This window comes from Pelodiscus sinensis, chromosome 27 (assembly GCF_049634645.1).
Source record: "Pelodiscus sinensis isolate JC-2024 chromosome 27, ASM4963464v1, whole genome shotgun sequence".
Lineage (NCBI taxonomy): Eukaryota > Metazoa > Chordata > Testudines > Trionychidae > Pelodiscus > Pelodiscus sinensis.
The window spans coordinates 3,180,627-3,198,813 of NC_134737.1; the positions used below are offsets into that span (position 1 = coordinate 3,180,627).

At 48.4% G+C, this 18,187-nt stretch overlaps 1 protein-coding gene across 5 annotated transcripts in view; it reads right to left on the minus strand.

The window, feature by feature from the left end:
* LOC102461299 (uncharacterized protein C6orf132) overlaps positions 1–18,187 on the minus strand; it is a 31,683-nt gene that overhangs the window by 4,278 nt on the left and 9,218 nt on the right. The window contains exons 3-6 of one of the 5 annotated variants that reach the window (XR_012897881.1): positions 8,614–8,689; positions 4,495–7,663; positions 2,979–3,070; positions 2,777–2,855 (exon numbers count right to left, since the gene is read on the minus strand). Coding sequence is in view for 2 of the 5 variants with exons in the window: in XM_014571376.3 (XP_014426862.2) it covers positions 2,965–3,070; positions 4,495–7,663; positions 8,614–8,689 (3,351 nt within the window). In the remaining 3 variants the exon portion in view is untranslated. Of the gene's footprint in view, positions 1–2,710; positions 3,071–4,494; positions 7,664–8,613; positions 8,690–18,187 lie in introns of those variants that run through there. The other 4 variants (XM_014571377.3, XR_012897879.1, XR_012897880.1 and 1 more) reach the window with 4 other exon arrangements.

An 18,187-nucleotide genomic window follows, 5' to 3' on the forward strand; every position in this document is an offset into this window, starting at 1 on the left:
TGCTTACACCCTGATCTGGAGGCGGCCAAGTCTTTTCCCCTAAAAGTCTCTCTTCATTGCCCATTGGGTTTTGGCCCCTCTGCTTGGGTTGCCAATAACTCATGCTGACTTTTTTGCAACATAGACAGCTGCCCACTGGGACCTAGTCTGAACAAACTAAGACTCTCCTTGTAGGCCACAGCGTTTTCCTCTTGAAGTCAGTGGGCACAGACATGGCCAGAGCAGGCATTCAGGAAGGAGAGCATGCTTTAGCTGTAATTCATACTATCCATGAACACAGAATCCACCACCACTTTATTGTTCTTGTAACTATTGAGTGCTGTTGACAATACCCTTCCCTCCATCCCTCGTGGGTTTCTGTTCCTCTCCCAGTGTAAGGATAAGAGCTTTTTTCAACAGTCATACTGGAAGGCCTGTAGCCACACTGTTTTTGTAACTATTACATCTATTTGCAAGGATGGGTACCCATATTCAATTAAAAGGAAAGTCATTTTTCCTTTAACAATATGAACAATGCGAGTACTTAACTTTAACAAGATTTTTGAGGGAAGTAAAAGAGCAATACAGATTGGTGGATGTAGTGGGACTCTGAAATAAAAGCAAACAAAATTCAAATTTGGGAAGAAAAAAAAGCCTGTTTCAGACCCTTTTCATAGAAGCCAGGCTAATTTTATAAAGATTTTGTGCAAAACAAAAATAAATCCACTAAAACAACCCAGGACCGTTCCTTGGTGAAAATAGATTTGAGCAAAGCCTCAATTTCCCAAATTTACTTTTGATTAGTTTTGATAGGAAAGCTGACATTCACAATTCTAGGTTGTCAGGTGTCAATGCCAAAATATTAGTTTGCAACAAGTTATATTCCGAATCAAAATTATGCCTGTGTGAAACAAAAGGTTGGGGAAAAACAGTTTTAAATTAAAAAAGGCCCTTGAAATTCATCTGTATGTTAACATGGGAACTATATTTAATAGTCTAAATTCAGGCCCTAATTCTGTAAGACAGTATGAAGTATCTTGCTTTATTCTCACACGTAATCCCATTAAGTGCTAGGTACAATGTTAAACTTGCACGTGTTCTTAAAAATTCATTGTAGCAAAGTAAGAGTCCTGAATACTTAAATGTATGTCCAATATATGGGGCCACTCTAGAGTAAGGCCAGAAGCCAGGCAATTGGTATAATGAATTACAAATAAACATACACACATCAATTTACAAGAATAATATTCATACAAAATTTTGTTTTGAAAGTTGCAGTGCAAGCTAAAGTTTTTCCTCTTAATATTGAAAGTCCAGTAGCAAAAATAACCTTTTACATACACACTACATGAGAAAGCTTCAGTGAACTAGGAAGGTATTGCATGGTAGTGAAGAAAGTGCTCTAAACAAAAATTGACTAATGTCTCAAAGTGCTTTTTGTTTGATGTCCATATCTGGAAAATATGCTCTACAAGTTTTTACATTTATTTTACATTTTGATGCATAGAAGATTTGTTTCATTTATATATTTTCTACCAACTGAATGAGTTAACCAAAGTTTGGTTATCTAAAATGAAATTATATCCCCCTACATGCACATATAGGCAGAGAGAGAGAGAGAGAGAGCAGCTCAAGTCTCCATTTAGCTCAAGTTACTTTCATGGCTCCCATCTCATTTGGATAATCTTCTTTTGACTGCAGTTCAGACAGGTATTTGAACTGGAAGAAAGCAGGCACAGTGCAGCATGCTTGCCCGCTGAGAAGATGGCATCCATACTATATAGAAACCACTAAAAACAGATACTATAAACCATTAATATTTATGACTGGTACATTAAAGACCACACGTCCGCTGTTTTAAGGACTACATTAAAAATTAGCTGACTCCCAAAGTAGGTTAAAATGAAAACCAAAATATACATTTATAGGAAACCAGTAGCTTAACTGTTTGGAATGGGGTTTAAATGGGCATTCTTCTGAGGGGCAAAAGATCTGTAAAAGTCTATATACAGTGAAGTCCAGTCGTAGAGACAGAATTTAAGGATAATTATCACTTACTGAGTGTCAATCTCCAAAGCATTTTACAAACCATAACCAGTTAATCTGCTCAGCACTGCTGAGGCAGGGGGTATGTAACATTAGCACCATTTACTATTGGACCAAATCAAGACAAGGCCCCAGTTCTCAATTGTGGCTTCTAAACTTGCACACCTCCCTGCTCCCTGAGAATGTGCAAAGGTGATTTTTTCCAGAAATGCTGAAGCACCCACCTGCAGCTCCCACGGATAGGAGGTGTTAAGCCTGGCCTCAAAAATCAAAAGCCATTTTTGAAAACGTGCAGCTAAGTGACTTGCGCAAGGCTAGCGAGGGGGTCTGTAGCAGAGCTAGGATTAAAGTTTCCGTGTTCCAGACCGTCCATCCTCTGCTCAGCACATACCTCTGTTATGATCAAACTCCCTATCCCGTTTTTAGCATATTTGCTTCTATTCACCTTCTCTGCATCATGCAGGTTCCCAGGGGAGCGCCCCTCCCAAACACAAGTAGTGGGAAGAAAAGAAAAAAAAAAAAAAAAGTAGTTTTAGATCACATGGATTGAAACAGCATTCAGGTCACGTTCTTTTACAATTTAAAATCCCTGACAAGGCTAGAGCATTCTCAATGCTCCTGTGCAGGGGGAATAGGGTGTGACTCCCAAGACAACAACTGGTCCTTTCCAGTAACTATTCTCCATATCAGTTTTTTGAGAAGGGTTTTAGTCCCAGCCTCACCCCCAATATTTTACATGCAGTGCACTTACAGGATACTCTGGGTGCCACGGCAGATCCTTTTGCCTACTCCTGGATGAGCCTTGTCTTTCATGACAGGTCAAGTCCATCCTGCATCACACCAAGTTTGATCAGGCTGGGAGGGAAGCGGCGGGGCGGAGGGGGGGCAGGGAGGTTAATAGAACTGGAAGCAGCAGGCAAAGCAGCCTTCTGAACCCACTTATCGATGGCTACCTTGGTACGTGTAGGAGATGGGCTGGCGGGCCCCAGGCCTGACAGTGAAGGTGTTCACAGGAGCGCTGTGCAGTGAGTTGCCCGGGACAGGCCTGAGGGAGGAAACACAGAGGAAGTCATCCAACGCCATGGGAACCATGTATAAAAACAAAAGCAGTGAGGCCTCAAAGATGGAGGGAGGCGAGTGGCCTGGAGTTCCTGTAGCTCTGTTTCAGCCTTGCAGCCAGGGAGAACAAGCTGTAGGTCTCTCTAGGGCCTCTTGTTGCCATAGCATTTGAGACTGGCTAGCAGGGACAGACTGGCTAGAGGCAGCTTCAGCCAGAACCATCCTAGGAATGTAAAATCCCAGTGAATCCGTTAACTGGTTAAACCTGCTGCCAGCTTCCTGTCCCCCTCCGCCCCCACCCAGTTGGCTGGTAGCCCTGTGCGCAGATGGCTGGCTCCCAACACCTGGGGGCCTGGAGCAGCTCTTCTCCCACAGCAGGCCCTGGGCAACTCCTGGATACTAGTTAGCCAGTACCTGGTAAGCATCAACCGGTTACTCAGTTACCAGTTCCCTGTTCACATCCCTGAATCACCACTGCATCTGCACCGCCTGTACTATCAAGTGAACTGTTTTAAACGGGCACCGTTCTGTTGTGTGAGGTGGGTAGGACCAGGTGTACCCTACAGCTATCCCAAGGCATTGGAATCCCCTTGCTCCCTTTTAAATCGGCTTCAGAACAGGCTCCGGATTAAGGAGCATGCTCCTTGGGAAGAAGGGAACTCCTCTCCCAGCTGGGCCAGCAGAAGGGCCTCCGGATTCTGGGAAGAAGCTAGGACACCACTTTTCCCCAGTGCTTTTTTTGGCTTGTATCTATAATGCTGTAGTTTCCCCTCCCCCACAATACCCCAAATCAAAATTAAGACCCTGTTACTATTAGGCATGGCGCAAACGTGGAGAAAGATGTGGTCCTGTTCCCTGCCCATCCGGATTTTCCAATGCTTGACTTTGGAGATATTTCCCTCCTAGGCAAACCCTCACACCCCCCGAACAATTTACAGTTTGAGGGGGGCTGAGGAAGCTGGGTGTGGAACCAGTCGATGCGTGGGTCTGAGGGAAAACCAACTGAAAGTCCGGCCTAGGCCTGAGGAATCAGGTCGGGGTTAGAGAGCACCAAAGATGTTCTCAAAAGTGATCAGCTCACCATGGACAGGACTGGGAAAAAGCCTCTTCCTTCATCTGATCCAGAATGAGAAGCATTGGTTCAGACCAATGTTCTCTCTAATCTTTCCCATCTGTGTGTGGAATAAATTGTGTACTGAGGAATATGCACCACCAGGAGATACACAAACCTAGCTGTGGGCGCTCAACTAATCAGCTGGGCATGCACTGGAATCTCTCTTGAGAGGCCGCACAAGTGCACAGCATTCAGGATCAGACCTCAAGATTCAAATCAAACACTTTTCCCACCAAGGGGTTCTGATTAGTGGTGACAGCATCAGCTCACCGGTCCTCGCAGCAAGGGGAACCTACCTGCTGGTTGTCACCGCTGTGCTGGCTGCAGATGAGTCCCCATTCTGCCCTTGATATTTGGCATTGTTCACGGTGTTGGCATAGGACAGAGTGTTCCCGGGGGGTTCCAGTGACATCCGCCTGCCCTGCGTGCTGCTGGGGCCATTTCTGTGGGTGGAGCCAACCCGGCGCATCCCCTCCGCAGCCTGGGAGCCGTACCCCGCCACGTTTTGGCTGTAGGTCCCGGGGGTGCCAACGTTCCGGGAGGATGTGGACGTTCTTGTGTAGGAACTATCGGGTTCAGACACATAGAGGCGCTTCTTGATCAGCGGGCGGCTGCCTGGGCTGGAGACTGGAAGGCCAACAGAGGGCCTGCCCCCTGGGTAATGTTGACGGAAGCCACTATTCCTCGCGCTGCCGTCTGGGGGCGTTTTGGGGGGCAGGGCATAACTGTTGCCATAGCCGTAGCTTGGAGGTCGGATGTTCTGCTGCTTTTCCCAGGGTTGGCTGCCCTCCGGGAGGCCACGGCTCTCTGCCACGGTTGAATCAGCATCCTTGACCCCATCGGCGTCATTGCTGAACTCTGGTGGCGGGGGAATGATCTCGTAATCCAAATTATCTCCAGTCTCTTCCTTCTCCTTGGGCAAGGAGCTAGGAGGTGAAGAGAGCAGGTACAGGGGGTGCTCAGGTTTGGGGCACAGGTCTTGCAGCCTCGAGTAACTGGACTCTCGGAGGCCTTGAACTAAACTGGAAGTGCCAAACCTCTCCGGCTTGGCAAGGCTCGGGGACTCCGCAGCGCTAATTTTGTGTGCGCTCCGGGACTGCTCAGATGTGCTGGAGAAGTCCAGTGGTCTGTAGCTCCTCTGCTCTGGTTCCGAGAAGCCCAGTGGCTTGCCTTCCCCTGTGACCATCCCATCATGCGGTTTTCCCTCTGATAGGCTGGGGGGATCCTTCTGTGGGGTCTTTGGCACCACCACGAAGGAGTAAGGCTTCGACTCACGGTAGAAGAAGTTGGTCGAGCCAGATTCTGACTGGCTACTGCTGCCCCGTTTGTCGGAGAGCTTTTTGGATAAGTAGCTGTTCTGGCGGGAGGCAGTTGGCCTGCTTCTTTGGGCCCGCTGTTTCGCAGCCAGGAGAAGAGCCATTGGAGAGCCTTTTTCCACCTTTTCTCCTGTGACCGGGTGGATCAGGATATCCTCCTCCTGGCCTGCATTCGTGGAGGCAGAGGCTGGCTCTGTTGGCACCTGAGGCTTCTCAGAAGAGCCCAAGATAGTGCCTCTTTCTGACTCATGTTTGTTGGCACTCACTGGCCCCTCCTCCACAGTTTGAGAGGGGGTCTGAGAGGTGAGACTGTCTGTGGATCTGGTCTTGGTCCGATGAGTTTTGTATTGGATGAGAGAAAAGTCTGTCTGTGGCCCAGAGGCTGGTTGTGGAGAGGCAGGCTCTACGGAGGAGGGTGAAGTAGAGGCTGGAACAGAGAGTTGGTCCTTTGGTTTCTGAGGCAGGTCTGGAGATTTCTGCACATGGCCAGGCTGCCGGTATCCGGGAACAGGCTTTAAGTTCTCAAACGTCTTATTACTAGCGAGGGCACTGGGAGTTTTACGTGCCTCCTGCGACTTCTCAACTTCCACGGAGGCTGCTGGGGGTGGGAGCGGATTGGCTATAGGTGTTGGCAACGTGGAGTCCCCGGAATTTGTCTGGCTGCTCCCAAAATTCAGTGCAACTTTGTTTGTGCTCGGACTGTGCCTGTGATTTGTAAGACCGGTGGGTGGTTTACTTTCCTTTCCTGGGGAGAGTAGGGCTTCCAGCTCGTTCCTGAATTTCATAACACTGTTTGCTTGCATGTTGGGGGGTTTATTGTCTGGAGCAGAGAAGACTGTGCCTGCGGAGTTCTCTTTAGCAGAGAGTGAATTAGTAGGTACCTTGTCTGTCTTATCACTCTCCCCTCCTACTGGAAACTGTGGCACTTTCCAGGTAGGTTTAGGTTTCGACCCAGCAGCGCTGATCTTGTCATTGCTAGCATGATCGGTAATACTGTGTGTAGGTTTGGGAGTTACAGGTTTATCCACCTGTCTCTCCTCCCTTTTTGAAGAGGAGGACAGCAGGGCTGACAGTTCTTGCTTCAGCTTGTTTAGATTACTGGGCTCTTTCCAGTCATCATCAGACGAGGAGTAGTCTGGGGAGGGCACAGCGAATTTCTCCTCTGCAGCAGGAGGCTCACATTTTGGACCCACATCCTTTTCAGACTCTGGTTTTGGACTCGTGGGTTCTGTGATTTGTCTCATGGGTTGTGTTACCATCTGCCTGTCCAAGGTAGATTTCTGCTCCGCTTCTTCAGCTAAGTGTGCCTTTGCTGCTGGTCGTATGGTAAAACTTGGTGGAAGGGGAGGGCGGCTGTGAGGCTGTCTGGAAATTGGTCCGTTGTCCTCGCAGGAATCTTTTTCTTCCATGGCAATGGATGAACTTCTGACAGGGGTAGCGGGAGGTATTTTAACGGATCTGGGGAAAGTTAGGTGAGGTTCTGGAGTAGACTTGGTCAGCGACTCTTCCTTCTGGTTAGAGGCTGGTGGAGTGGTGATATACAAAGAGGCAGTGCTGGCGTTTCCCCGGGCGTCTGTCTGCCTTGTGTTCAGGACTATTTCTGATCTCCATTTGGAGATGACATTTGAGATGGGAGAAGGAGACAGAGGAGGTGCCGGAGGTGGTAAGGGAGGAGCCGGAGGCAGCAGGGGAGATGCCGGAGGTGGTAAGGGAGGAGCCGGAGGCAGCAGGGGAGGTGCAGGAGGTGGCATGGGAGGCGCTGGAGGCAGCAGGGGAGGTGCCGGAGGTGGCATGGGAGGTGCCGGAGGTACTACAAATGTGAGTGGAGGGGCTGGAGGAACAAAATCTGGAGGGGACAGCCGGCTGGGAGAGGATAACGTGGACGACGAATGCACAGGTAGAGCCATGGATTGCGGAGATGCTGCTGTTGGAGGTAGCGGTGATGGCGGTAGTGGTGCCATGCACGGTGGAGGCAGTGGTATTTCCGTGGGTGGAGGTGGGGGTGCCATGGAGGGTGGAGGTGGGGGTGGGGCCATTGCAGGTGGTGGAGGAATATCATTGTCCAGATATTCGCTTTTGAAAAACTTTGAGCGCAGGTCTCCAACTGAACTGTACATTCTGTAGTTTCCATTGATTTGCGACCCAAGGCCTATGGAGAAGAGCACTGGTGTTAAAACACATTGTACATGGGTAAGACCTATTCAGAGACCATCTCCAGAAATGTTCTCTCACACCTAGCCAGAAACAATTCATTTCCAACAACGTTATTACGAATAATTTAATCAGCAACCGTTCAACTGCTGCGATGTATTTTGTGCTCCTTTGGTTATGAAAATTAGGGAGGAATTATTTTTAAATACACTTCTATCAAATGCTTCTATAACTTATGGAATTGTGATTGGGAATCATGAGTTTTAAGCTAGCCACTGATACCAACTTATTTTTTTTATTGGATCCTGCACTGGTGTAGCTCTTGGTCTTTTCTGATGCACGGATTTTTATGTAAATTGATCAAGCCAGATAAACGGGGACCACAAAGGAAACGACTAGAGTTAGGTGGTTGCAGGTCTCATAAGATCTTATGTAATACTTGGCAGAAAAGTATATTCCGTCTCCTGGGTTCTTAATGATCATAATCACTATCTACTATCAAGACAAAATTCAGTTAGGAGCTTGCCGCTGAATAAGGGAACAAATTAAGCAACCAAATTTCTGTGTCAACAGTGGAATTACTTTATATATTAAAAAAAACCCAAAAAACAAAAAAAACCCCAACACAACTTTTGATAGTTGCCATGGTCTCATCACAGAAGAAACTAGCTCAACATGCTTTGCCGGTGTTGGCTCCATCGGATGACAGCATCTGGTAGCTGGATTTCAGTCGCTTCCCTAAGGACACTTGGAATCCTCCTTAAGTCAGCCTGCCTGAAAGTTTGCTCGGTTGACATGAACACACAGGCCGCCAAATCCTGACCCCTCAGAACATCATCTTCAGCCAAACGAATTACATGATTAAGGAAAAGTGATGGTAGCAAAAGCAGATCTGTGCATTACAGTCATTTTAAGGGCTTGAATGCCTCCACAGAGAGGACACCTTACCTAGAGTTGCTTTTTCTTCAAAGCCGTCTGGCACAGATGGGGTTGGCACTGCCACTCCATGGGTGTCTTGGGCATTCTGAAATGGAGCGTAAGAAAACGCATAACAGTTTCCACAGCACCTAACATGACTGGGCCTCCAAGGTGCTCCCACAATTGCCATAACAACAACCACCACCACCACCAACCACAGTAATTAATACCTAAAATATTACAGGTATAAAGAGCCGAGCATGAGTTTACCCATGTTGTATCGTCCCATTCTCAGCTTTCATTCCTATATATTCCTAGCCCTGCTGGTTGCTAATAACATGCCTGTAACATAGGGTTGCCAGATGATTTCAACAAAAATACCGGACACGCTTGACATTACATCACAATCTATATGACATCTGATTTAGAAAATACCAGACATTTCTCTTTTCTCAGTTTGTTTCCCAAGCAGAAAGCTTAAATACTGGACTCTCCGGTTCAAAACCAGACACCTGGCAACCCTAGTAACCAAAGCAGTCATGTTTGTCTGCATGTGTGGACAGTTTCTTGCAAGCAAAGGAACATCCATTATTGCCAGAGAGCAATCGCCCTGGCACTTGGGAACTGCACCTATTGGGAGTGTAACTAGCACTCCAGGTTGCCTTATTCCAGCTCTCCAGAATAGGTGGGGGTGAAGATAGGCTGCTCATGCGACACTGGTTCTGAGGATACAAGGATTTGGGCAGGAGTGGCCCTAGATGTGCTGCCGGCAACTGGCGCCCTACGTGAAATGCGCAATCGGCGCACGCTTGGTACCCCCACCTCCAAAGCCCTCAATGGCCATTTATCTTGGTGCCCTAGGTGACCGCCTAGTTTGCCTATATTGGCAGGCTGCCACTGGACTTGGGTCTCCACCAAGAATTGATAGCTGTTCACTGACGTTCGCACACAGCACACATTCATGGAAGAAATGGCATGAATTCCAGCCGCTGTTGAGGTCAGCAGAGCCTAACAAATTAAGTGCCATTGGCAGTACCTTTCCCTCATGGGTTTGTGTTCCTCTCCCGGTGTATGGATACAATCAGCCATATTGGAAGGATGAAGGTGTAACCTTTAGGCTACAGTCAGACTGAAAGAGCAGCAGCTATTAGTAGAAAGGCAGGCAATCAGACTCACATTCCATCTCAGTTGCATTACAACAATATCATGCCAGGCTGTTAAGAAGGTGTCCCAATGGCACCCAATGCCACTAGATAAACAATCAGATCTCAAGATGGTTAAAGAAAACTTAAGAACATCTTGTCTTGCAAGAAACTACTATCTATAGAGCCCTGCAAATCTACAGAGACCCACTTTATATCCACGGATGTCAGTGTGGATATCTGCCACTCATTTTTGCATCTCAAGTTAGGGTTGTGAAATCTTTAATCAGTTACTATGGTCCCCGTTTTCCTATTGTTTGTATGCTCTCCATCATTTTTAATTTTTGCTGTCTGTGGGGTAATTAATTTTTTCTCGATGTAAATGAACTAAGGTGGTGGGGGTACAGTTGGTGAGAATTCTATTACAGTATGTTAGGATTGGTTAGTACAATATTAGTAAAATAATCGGTTAAGGTCTAGCTAATCAGGACTCGAATTTCACTATATAAATGGAGGTCCAAGATGACCAGCAAGAAGGGAAAAGGAGGAACAGAAAGAAGAAGGAAAGACCTGGAAGAGGAACTCGCCTCCAAAACACAGCCGAAAACCAGAGCTGCCAAGAAGCCTCTGACGACTGTGACGTGCAGCAGCTAGAATGCAGAGGAGACTGACCTTGCCTGGCCAACAGGAGATGTTCACCTGCTTTGATCAGGATTGGTGAGCAAGGCACTGTGTGCTTAGCATGTGTATTGTGCTTGTCTGATAATTGTTAATAGAGAGTAAGGCTCTTCCACTGCTAAAAGGACCTGCAAACTCACAGGATTACACCCTGAATTGGCTACGGGTGGGTATTTAAATTAACAAGGTTACTCCATGAGCACTAGGAACTGGGTGAAGGTGTGAGCATATAGGAGTGTGGGAGGAACAGAGAATTATGTGTCTAACACCTGCATAGCACAGAGGACTCAACAGGAAGCCCAGCTTAAGTTGCTGAGTGGCCCCTATTTTTGCAAGTTTGGAAGCATTTTGATACAACAGCAAAATGGGAGCTGGCCCAGGCACCTGGATCTTAGTTTCACAAGCCTGAAGCTCAGCAAGTCATTTGGGGGAGCACAAGTTTTGCTCAGTTTCAGGTCATGCCATTTTTCTGAGATGCCGCCTCATTCAGGGCACTTTCATCTTGCTGAAACGCTGAGCGAGGGCTTCCGATGCCTCCCAAACACAGACAGCCCAACCTGCCCCTCCGTGACTCACTGGGACAATCACTCTGCAAAAGCCTTCAATGTTTCTGCTGCGCACCAAGCAGACAGTAATGCGGCAAAATTACAGCCCAAGCCCTGCCCGGACTGGAATACAGTAATTCCTACGAGACTGACGCTTTACTCAGCAGTGTTGAGACCCAGCTGTACCCTCTCGAGACTTCATTATAGACCTTTCACAGGCTCGGTGCATCCTTGCCAGGCATCATGCCCGTCGTTTACGCCCTGCGGCAAGGGCTACCAACTCAGAACAGTGCTGGACAAGGCTGAATGGGGTTATTCTACGGCACTGTAGGGAGGATTTTACAGCAGTCAGACAGACCCTGTTACAGGAGTGCTCTTTATCTATAGAGACACACCTTGCTCACAGAGAGCCAGCAACTAGAGCCCAGGAATAGACAGCCCCATCCCTGGCTTTGTGGGGCCCATAAAACGAGGAGGATGTGCACTGCCAGTGGCTCCTTCTCGGTAGCTCTGTACACCAGCTCGCAACAGTCCTTTGTGCAGAGAGAACGCTGCCCGATGAGTTTCCACCATTGCAGTCACACACACACACCCCCACCCCAGGTAATGATGCAGCCAATGCCCTTTGCCTTCTGTTTGGCAATCCTGTTGCTTTGGCAAGCGATTGCCGTAGGGGCCCAAGGCCCCAACAGGCCAAAGGTCCATCTTAGCTCACACACACACACAAACTGCACCATAAATGTGTGGAGATTCTTCACCAGCTGTGCAGGCGCGGGGTGGGAACAAGAAACCAGGGTGGGATGGTTTAGGATCCAGGTATTTGCTGAGTAGCGGCACACAGAGCCAGCCTCCTGTCTCTGATGGCAGGCAGCACCAGCTGCTTCAGAGAATGGGGCAAGAACCTCATGGTAGGCAGTTATGGAATAACCTGCCCATAGGGAAAGCTTCCCCCAGACCTCTAATTGTTAGAGGTTGGCTTGCGTCCTGCAGCATGAGGGCTTGTGTTTCTCAGGCTATGGGGATTTTACTGCTGCTACAAACAGCCTCCTAGGCTGAGATGGCGGGTGGCAAAGCAGCACCCCCTCTCTCTTGCACCCAGCTGTTGCTCCTAGCAGTCTTGGTATTTGCTGGCATGCAGGGAATCAGTACCCTACCCATGCAGCCTCCTGGGGTCGCCAGCCAGTGCCTCTGCAGACACAGGGGGGGGGGGGGGGGGGGGGGGAAGAAGGGAATCTGCCTGTATGCTCCATGGGCTTTGGGGTTCAACTCCTGGGCGGCGGGGTTTGGCTTTGGAAGATTGTCCAAGTGACCACCAGCAAGCGTGCATGGCCGCACTCTAAGGTCACCCAAATATTGTTCTAAGAACCACACACCCTACTGCAGTCAAAGGAAACATTGCAATGGTTCGGGCTGTGTTCTCAGTACCGCCTGATAATTACATCATGCATGTATGTTACTAAAAATACCTGCCTTCCTGGACTGTACCCAGATCCAGAACATTGCTGGCTGTAGGTTGAAATGTGACCATCGACCCTGCGGTTTCACACACCCCTTCAGCCACTTGAATGCTTCGGATTCTCAGCCCCACCCACTGGGAGAATTGCTACTATTGATCAAGGAAGGGGTGTTTTTGCAAGAGCTGCCCTGGCCTGCATTCATTCCCATTTATATGAATTCTGCCAGGAAGGGAGGGCCGCTGAAGTCTATAGTGTTGCCCAACTCACTAGAGTGCTATTAAGCTCGCTCACTCCAGGGTGGAAGTTCATATTCCTCAGAGATGACATTCGGCACAGATAGGAGGGAGGAGAGGAAGACGCTGTTAAAGCACTCCCTTTAGTCTGTGTTTGGATCACCAAGGCGAAGTAGCAATCAGAATCACAAAACTGGAAGGAACCTCAACACATCACCAAGTCCAGTCTCCTGCACAGAAACCCAAGGACCTCCCAGACAGAAGAGACTATAAATGAACAGGACAAATAACTTCCCTACCCCCACTCTCACCCGGCATTTCCTTCTGATTCTTGACAAAATGGAACATGCTAATGCTTCCTCACTGTGTGCATTACTTAGGCCAGCTCTACATTACATGGAAAAAAGAGAAAAAAAAATCAACCTAAGATATGCAACTCCAGCTATGAGACTAGCATAGCTGGAATCAGTGTACCTTAAGTCAAATTTCTGTGGTGTCCCCGCTGTGAGAGGTTGATGGGAGAAACTCATGAACCTCCCTTACCCCTGTGAACCTCACAACTCCATGGGGTCATGAGGAGTAACAGACCCGCTAAATCAGACCCTGGAAGACTGACCTCCAGAGCATCAGTCTCGGGGGACATGTAGACCAGCTTAAATCCCAGCCACAGCCTTCAGTGCCTAAACTGATCACACCACAATCAGGAGACCAGCCCCCAAAACGTGTCATTATGTAGTTGGCCAGGCACATTAATAGTGGTGAACCGATTGGCTGCTTTTAAGGCCTTCGGGTATCAACCTGTGTCAATGGTAGAATTCAAGGCTCCATAGACTTCTTATGGTCTGGGGTTCCTGGATGTACAATAGAATGTGAGGGAACTTTTTGGGCAAGAACCTTTGCTTTTGTTAAAGGGCTAAGGAGAACAGAAGCTTTTCAGGATTTCTCCCCCTTTGCCTTTTCCCAGTGGCATCAAGCACTCCTCTCCAGCTGAAGAGGTCAGCTGGTCATGACTTTGGTTGGATTTCCTTGAGGCCTGCAGCTTTGCCAACAAAAGCCAAACAAAGAGGCATCTAAAGTCATTTCATACAAGCTAGCATGGCCATCTGTGGTACCGTCACGAAAATATAACCAAGGCCACAAATAGAAAACCAGCAATCCTTAGCTATTACACATTGCTTTGAATCTCAGGAGTGCAATTAGGGCTGGCCTTACCATGAGGCGAACTGAAGCGGCCACCTGAGGTGCCAGACTGTGTGAGCATGTGTGGGGGGCGCCCCAGGACCCAGAGTGTAGAAAATTGTGTCTGCTGCTGGTGCATATGTATTTTCTCTGCTCTAGATTCACAGTACTAGGAGAGGAGAAGAACAGGAAGAAGGCAGAATTGAGACCTTTCAAAGTTTTGGCCCAAGCAAGGGGGCGTCATTTGAGCTCCCCGCCTCAGGTGCCAAAATGTTGTGGGCTGGCCCTGAGTGCAATGCAAATAGTAGCTTGTTGACAAGGAAACAGAGTGATTTCTAAGCATTTGTTTGCCCCTGTATTCTGAGGGGTGCATGCGTCACATGTTCGATTACGGGGACACGCCCCTATGGAAACGAACAAGACGACCTGTATTTTCAACTGTCCACTAATTGTAGGGGGTCTAATTTTTTTGAGGTGTTAAAAATGAGCTACATAAAGGTCCTGGCTGAGCATCTGCTGCCTCCAGGGAATTCTTCTGGAGTTGTGGGTGCTCTGTGCCACTCTCAAAACTGGCCCCCACAATGGCACAAGCTTGCCTTTCAAAAGCGGAGGAAGACAGTGGCCTGTCATGACGAGGCCGGCCATAGCAACTGTATGGTGTTTGCTACACACATGATGAGCCTGACTCAGCCTCCCTCTGACTCACGGTGAGGCGCTTCCACTTTCTCGGATGATGTGTTGAGAACCAGCATTTCAGGTTTGTGGAAGGAGGTTTTCCGGGCACGGAGCACCTTGCTTGGAATGAGCATTCATTGTCACATGAAAACACGCCTCTCTGATGGAATCAGATACAGCCTATCGCCCTCCACATGCTATAGAGAGCCCTGCCTGACTTGATTTTGCCTGTCCACACAATCTCCTATCACAAGGATCTACAAGTTCCTTCATTTGGAATGAGGTTGGTTTTGGTGCCCAGTGGCAAGCGTCCACAGCAAAAGACCACCGAACATCTCAGAGAGGCTGAGGGCTGACTGGACCGAGGAAAATAAGCTCTCCCTTAATCCCTCAAGGTGCCTTCTCTGAGTCGGGGGGAGGCACAGCCAGGAAAGCTTGCCCTTCGCATTCCACTGCTGCTCCTCCTTGCTGGTTAGCTAGTGGGCTTTGTCTCAGGGCTGCTTCCAGGTGGCACCTTGCACCGGCACTGAGAAGGGAGGCAGTTCTGCAAAGCGTAGGCGGCCGAACACTGAAAAGAGGGGTACTGCTCCCAAGAGTACAACAGTTGCAAGTGCCCTCTCGTTAATGTATCTCCTGGAAAACATTGCGCCTGGTAGCAAGGCCACTGCTCAATGCCATACAGGTTTATGTGGGCAGGAAGTTAGTCTTGGGGTGGAGGGGGAGAGAAGGGGAGAAAAAAAACCCGTCAAGCCAAAAAACATTGACGAGAGCTGGGCACAAGTCCAGGGCAAGGTGTACACAAACCCTAGGCCACTTTCAATGTTGACTCAAGATTGTATATACGTCAGCCAATCAAAGCAGAAAGGTGGCCATGTTCAAAGAGGGGGCTGTAAACTAGTAAATTGCTTTTGTGAGGCGTGTCAAAGCAAGGCCTCAGGGGAAGAAGAGTGGGTCTCAGCTCTGTTCATTTTATGTCACAGCTGGGCATGGGGGAGAAGAAAGGCAAGGTTATTATGCAAAGAAAAAACTTAACACCCACTTAAAATGTAAGTTTAAATTACATTTTTCATTTAAAAATTATGCAACAATTTTTCTCTACATTAGAGGGGAAACCCCTTACTCTCCCTCTTATTTTAAATCTCCCCAGTGCTCCGACTGGAAAAGAACAGGAAAAAAGAGAGACATTTTCCCTCGCAATACCAAAAGCCCAAGTTCTTCTGCAAAAATGTCAGTCACTAAACCCCCCATTTTTGGAGGATAACTTCATTAACCTCCATCCCCCCGAGTGCACCCATAAGGCCTCCCAGCTGTAGAAACACTTGGGCCAGAAAGTACCTCCATCCTGTTTTGCCAGGTGTGTGCGTAGGGGGAATGTAGGCAAGTGTAGCAGCTGATATTCAATAGGCAGGAAAGCTTGCATTTCTCTCATGTCAGGGAGGGAGGGACGCTACTTGAAGGGCTTACAGGGCAGGTTTTCACCGCCTACAAAGGCAAATTGGGCTGTATGTCTTTTTAGCCTTCTCAGTGACTCAGTCCTTTGGCTTCTCCCTTTAGAGTTAGCCTTTTATTATTAAAAAGGGAAATCTGAGAGCACAGAGAAGTCAGGAATCACTATGGGGGAGGAAGGGAGAAAGGGCAGCAACAAACAACATTTGCTGGAGGATGAGGGGCAATGTAAGCTTGGAGTCAGAGGGCTCCCATCCTGTAGCCCAACAGTGCACCAGAAAGGTCAGCCTCAGGAGCGGGCGAGAAGGTGTCATTGCTGAAGCAGAGGAGACTGGTTCTGCATGTTTATTCCAAAGGACATCTGTGCTGCAGGGACCTATTTATTCCCTCTGGCCTGGTTTTCTTCCCCTAGTGGCCCATTTCAAACAAAAGCAGAAGGCCAGCTGTACCACAAGCATGTATCTCCTCTGTAAAATTATCTGCACATGGTTCTTTTGCTTTTTCCTTCTCTTAGATTCCATTGAAGATTCAATTTGTAACTAAAAGCCAGCCCTGCAAACTCCAACTGAGCTCTGCCAGTCAAGCAAGGTTCTCTCTGGTGCTGTCAGCCTCAAGGAAAGCTCTGCGGCTCCCCACGCCCTCAGTGACACCTGTGCAGCTCCATTGCCTCCTCATTATGCCTGCAACACCGCCTGTGTAATCCCACAGTCTACTAATTGTTCCTTTAATGACGCCTCTGTAGCTCCATTGTCTCACTCTCCAGAACAGCATCTGTGCAACCCCACTAACGTTTGTGCAACTGATTCCATGCACAGGGGTAATAACCGACTTAAAATGCAGTCAACTGCTATGCGGATGATGCACAAGGAGCAACCGAATCTGGCTCATTCTCTCTCTCAGTGTGTCACTCTTTAGGACTAAGAACACTGGATTTGCATGACCAGACCAGTATCTGGTAAAGACAATAGCCTAACCTCTAGCCATGACCCGTGTCTGGCATGTTACATGCAGTTCAGCCATCTCCATAATACACCCCATCTCCATAATACACCTCCAGGGATGGGCAATGGTACATTGGTCATTCACCATGGTTAGCCCCTGGTAGGCCACTGCCACTATATTTATCTGCAGGTACGGGCAATAGCAGCTCCCATTGGCTGCGGACTGCCACTCCCAGGGGTATTTACCCACCCCTGACCTAGGCAGTTGTGCCCCACTGTATACTACTAATGAAACTGGGGCCTGGGGAAGGCTCGCCATGTGGTGAAAAATATATTCAATGTTCAGTACAAATGGAGATGTTTTTCTGAATTAGCCAGGAGAGCTCTCCCGCTTCAGATTCTGGAGGTAGAGAGATTCTTCGGGGAATCCCGCTAGCTAGCCCTGATAACTGTACCTCCAAACTTCCAGCGCCCGCGTCCAGTTGCTATGCACGTGCTGATAATCCTGTCTGAGAAGCCCTGCCCCCAAGAGCTCGTAGAAAGGGCCCCCTGTCTGGTGATTATGTCAAGGCATGCGAGAACCGCCTAGTAGTGCAGACAAGCAAAACTGATGCACCGAGAGCAGACAGCACAAGAGCTCCCAGGGAAAAGCGCTCAGCCGCGCCCATGGTGGAAAAGCTCCAAGACGCCAGCATAACAGCAGCAGCCTCTCCTTTGTTTTTGGTGCCCTCCCTATCTTTGATGTTAAGCAGCTGTGGCAGAGTTGAGAGCAGGTATGTCGCTTGCTCCACGGGGAAATAAAACAAATACACAAGCTATTTCCATGGGGTTAATTCAACCTGACGCAGACGTGTAAACCGACCTTTCTTCCCTCTCGGCTTTGTGAGCTACATGCTCACCTTGAAGAAGGAGGAGGGCCAAAAGCAATGTGACCATCTGAATGCGGCCCGTGATAAGTAGGCAAGGAGGGGGCTCTGCATCATCTCCTTCTCAAGTGGCATTTGCTGAATTTGGGCTGATTTAAATGCACCACTCAAGCTTTTCATCAGGGTGGGAGTTGCGTGTGCACCTCCTGTCCTGGGCATGGCGTGCAGGAATCAACTCTCCTAGGAACTAACAGCTTTCTGCTCCAACTGCCATATGTATTTCTTTGACCTGCCTTCTCCAATATAAGCACATACCAACTGGTATATTTAAATAATAGCAACAAAATTCACCCTCCAACTACTAGAATGCAGCACTCCACTCACTGCTCCTCCTGGAAAGAGGACGGGAGGAAAAACACCACCACCTGACGGACCTGTAGTC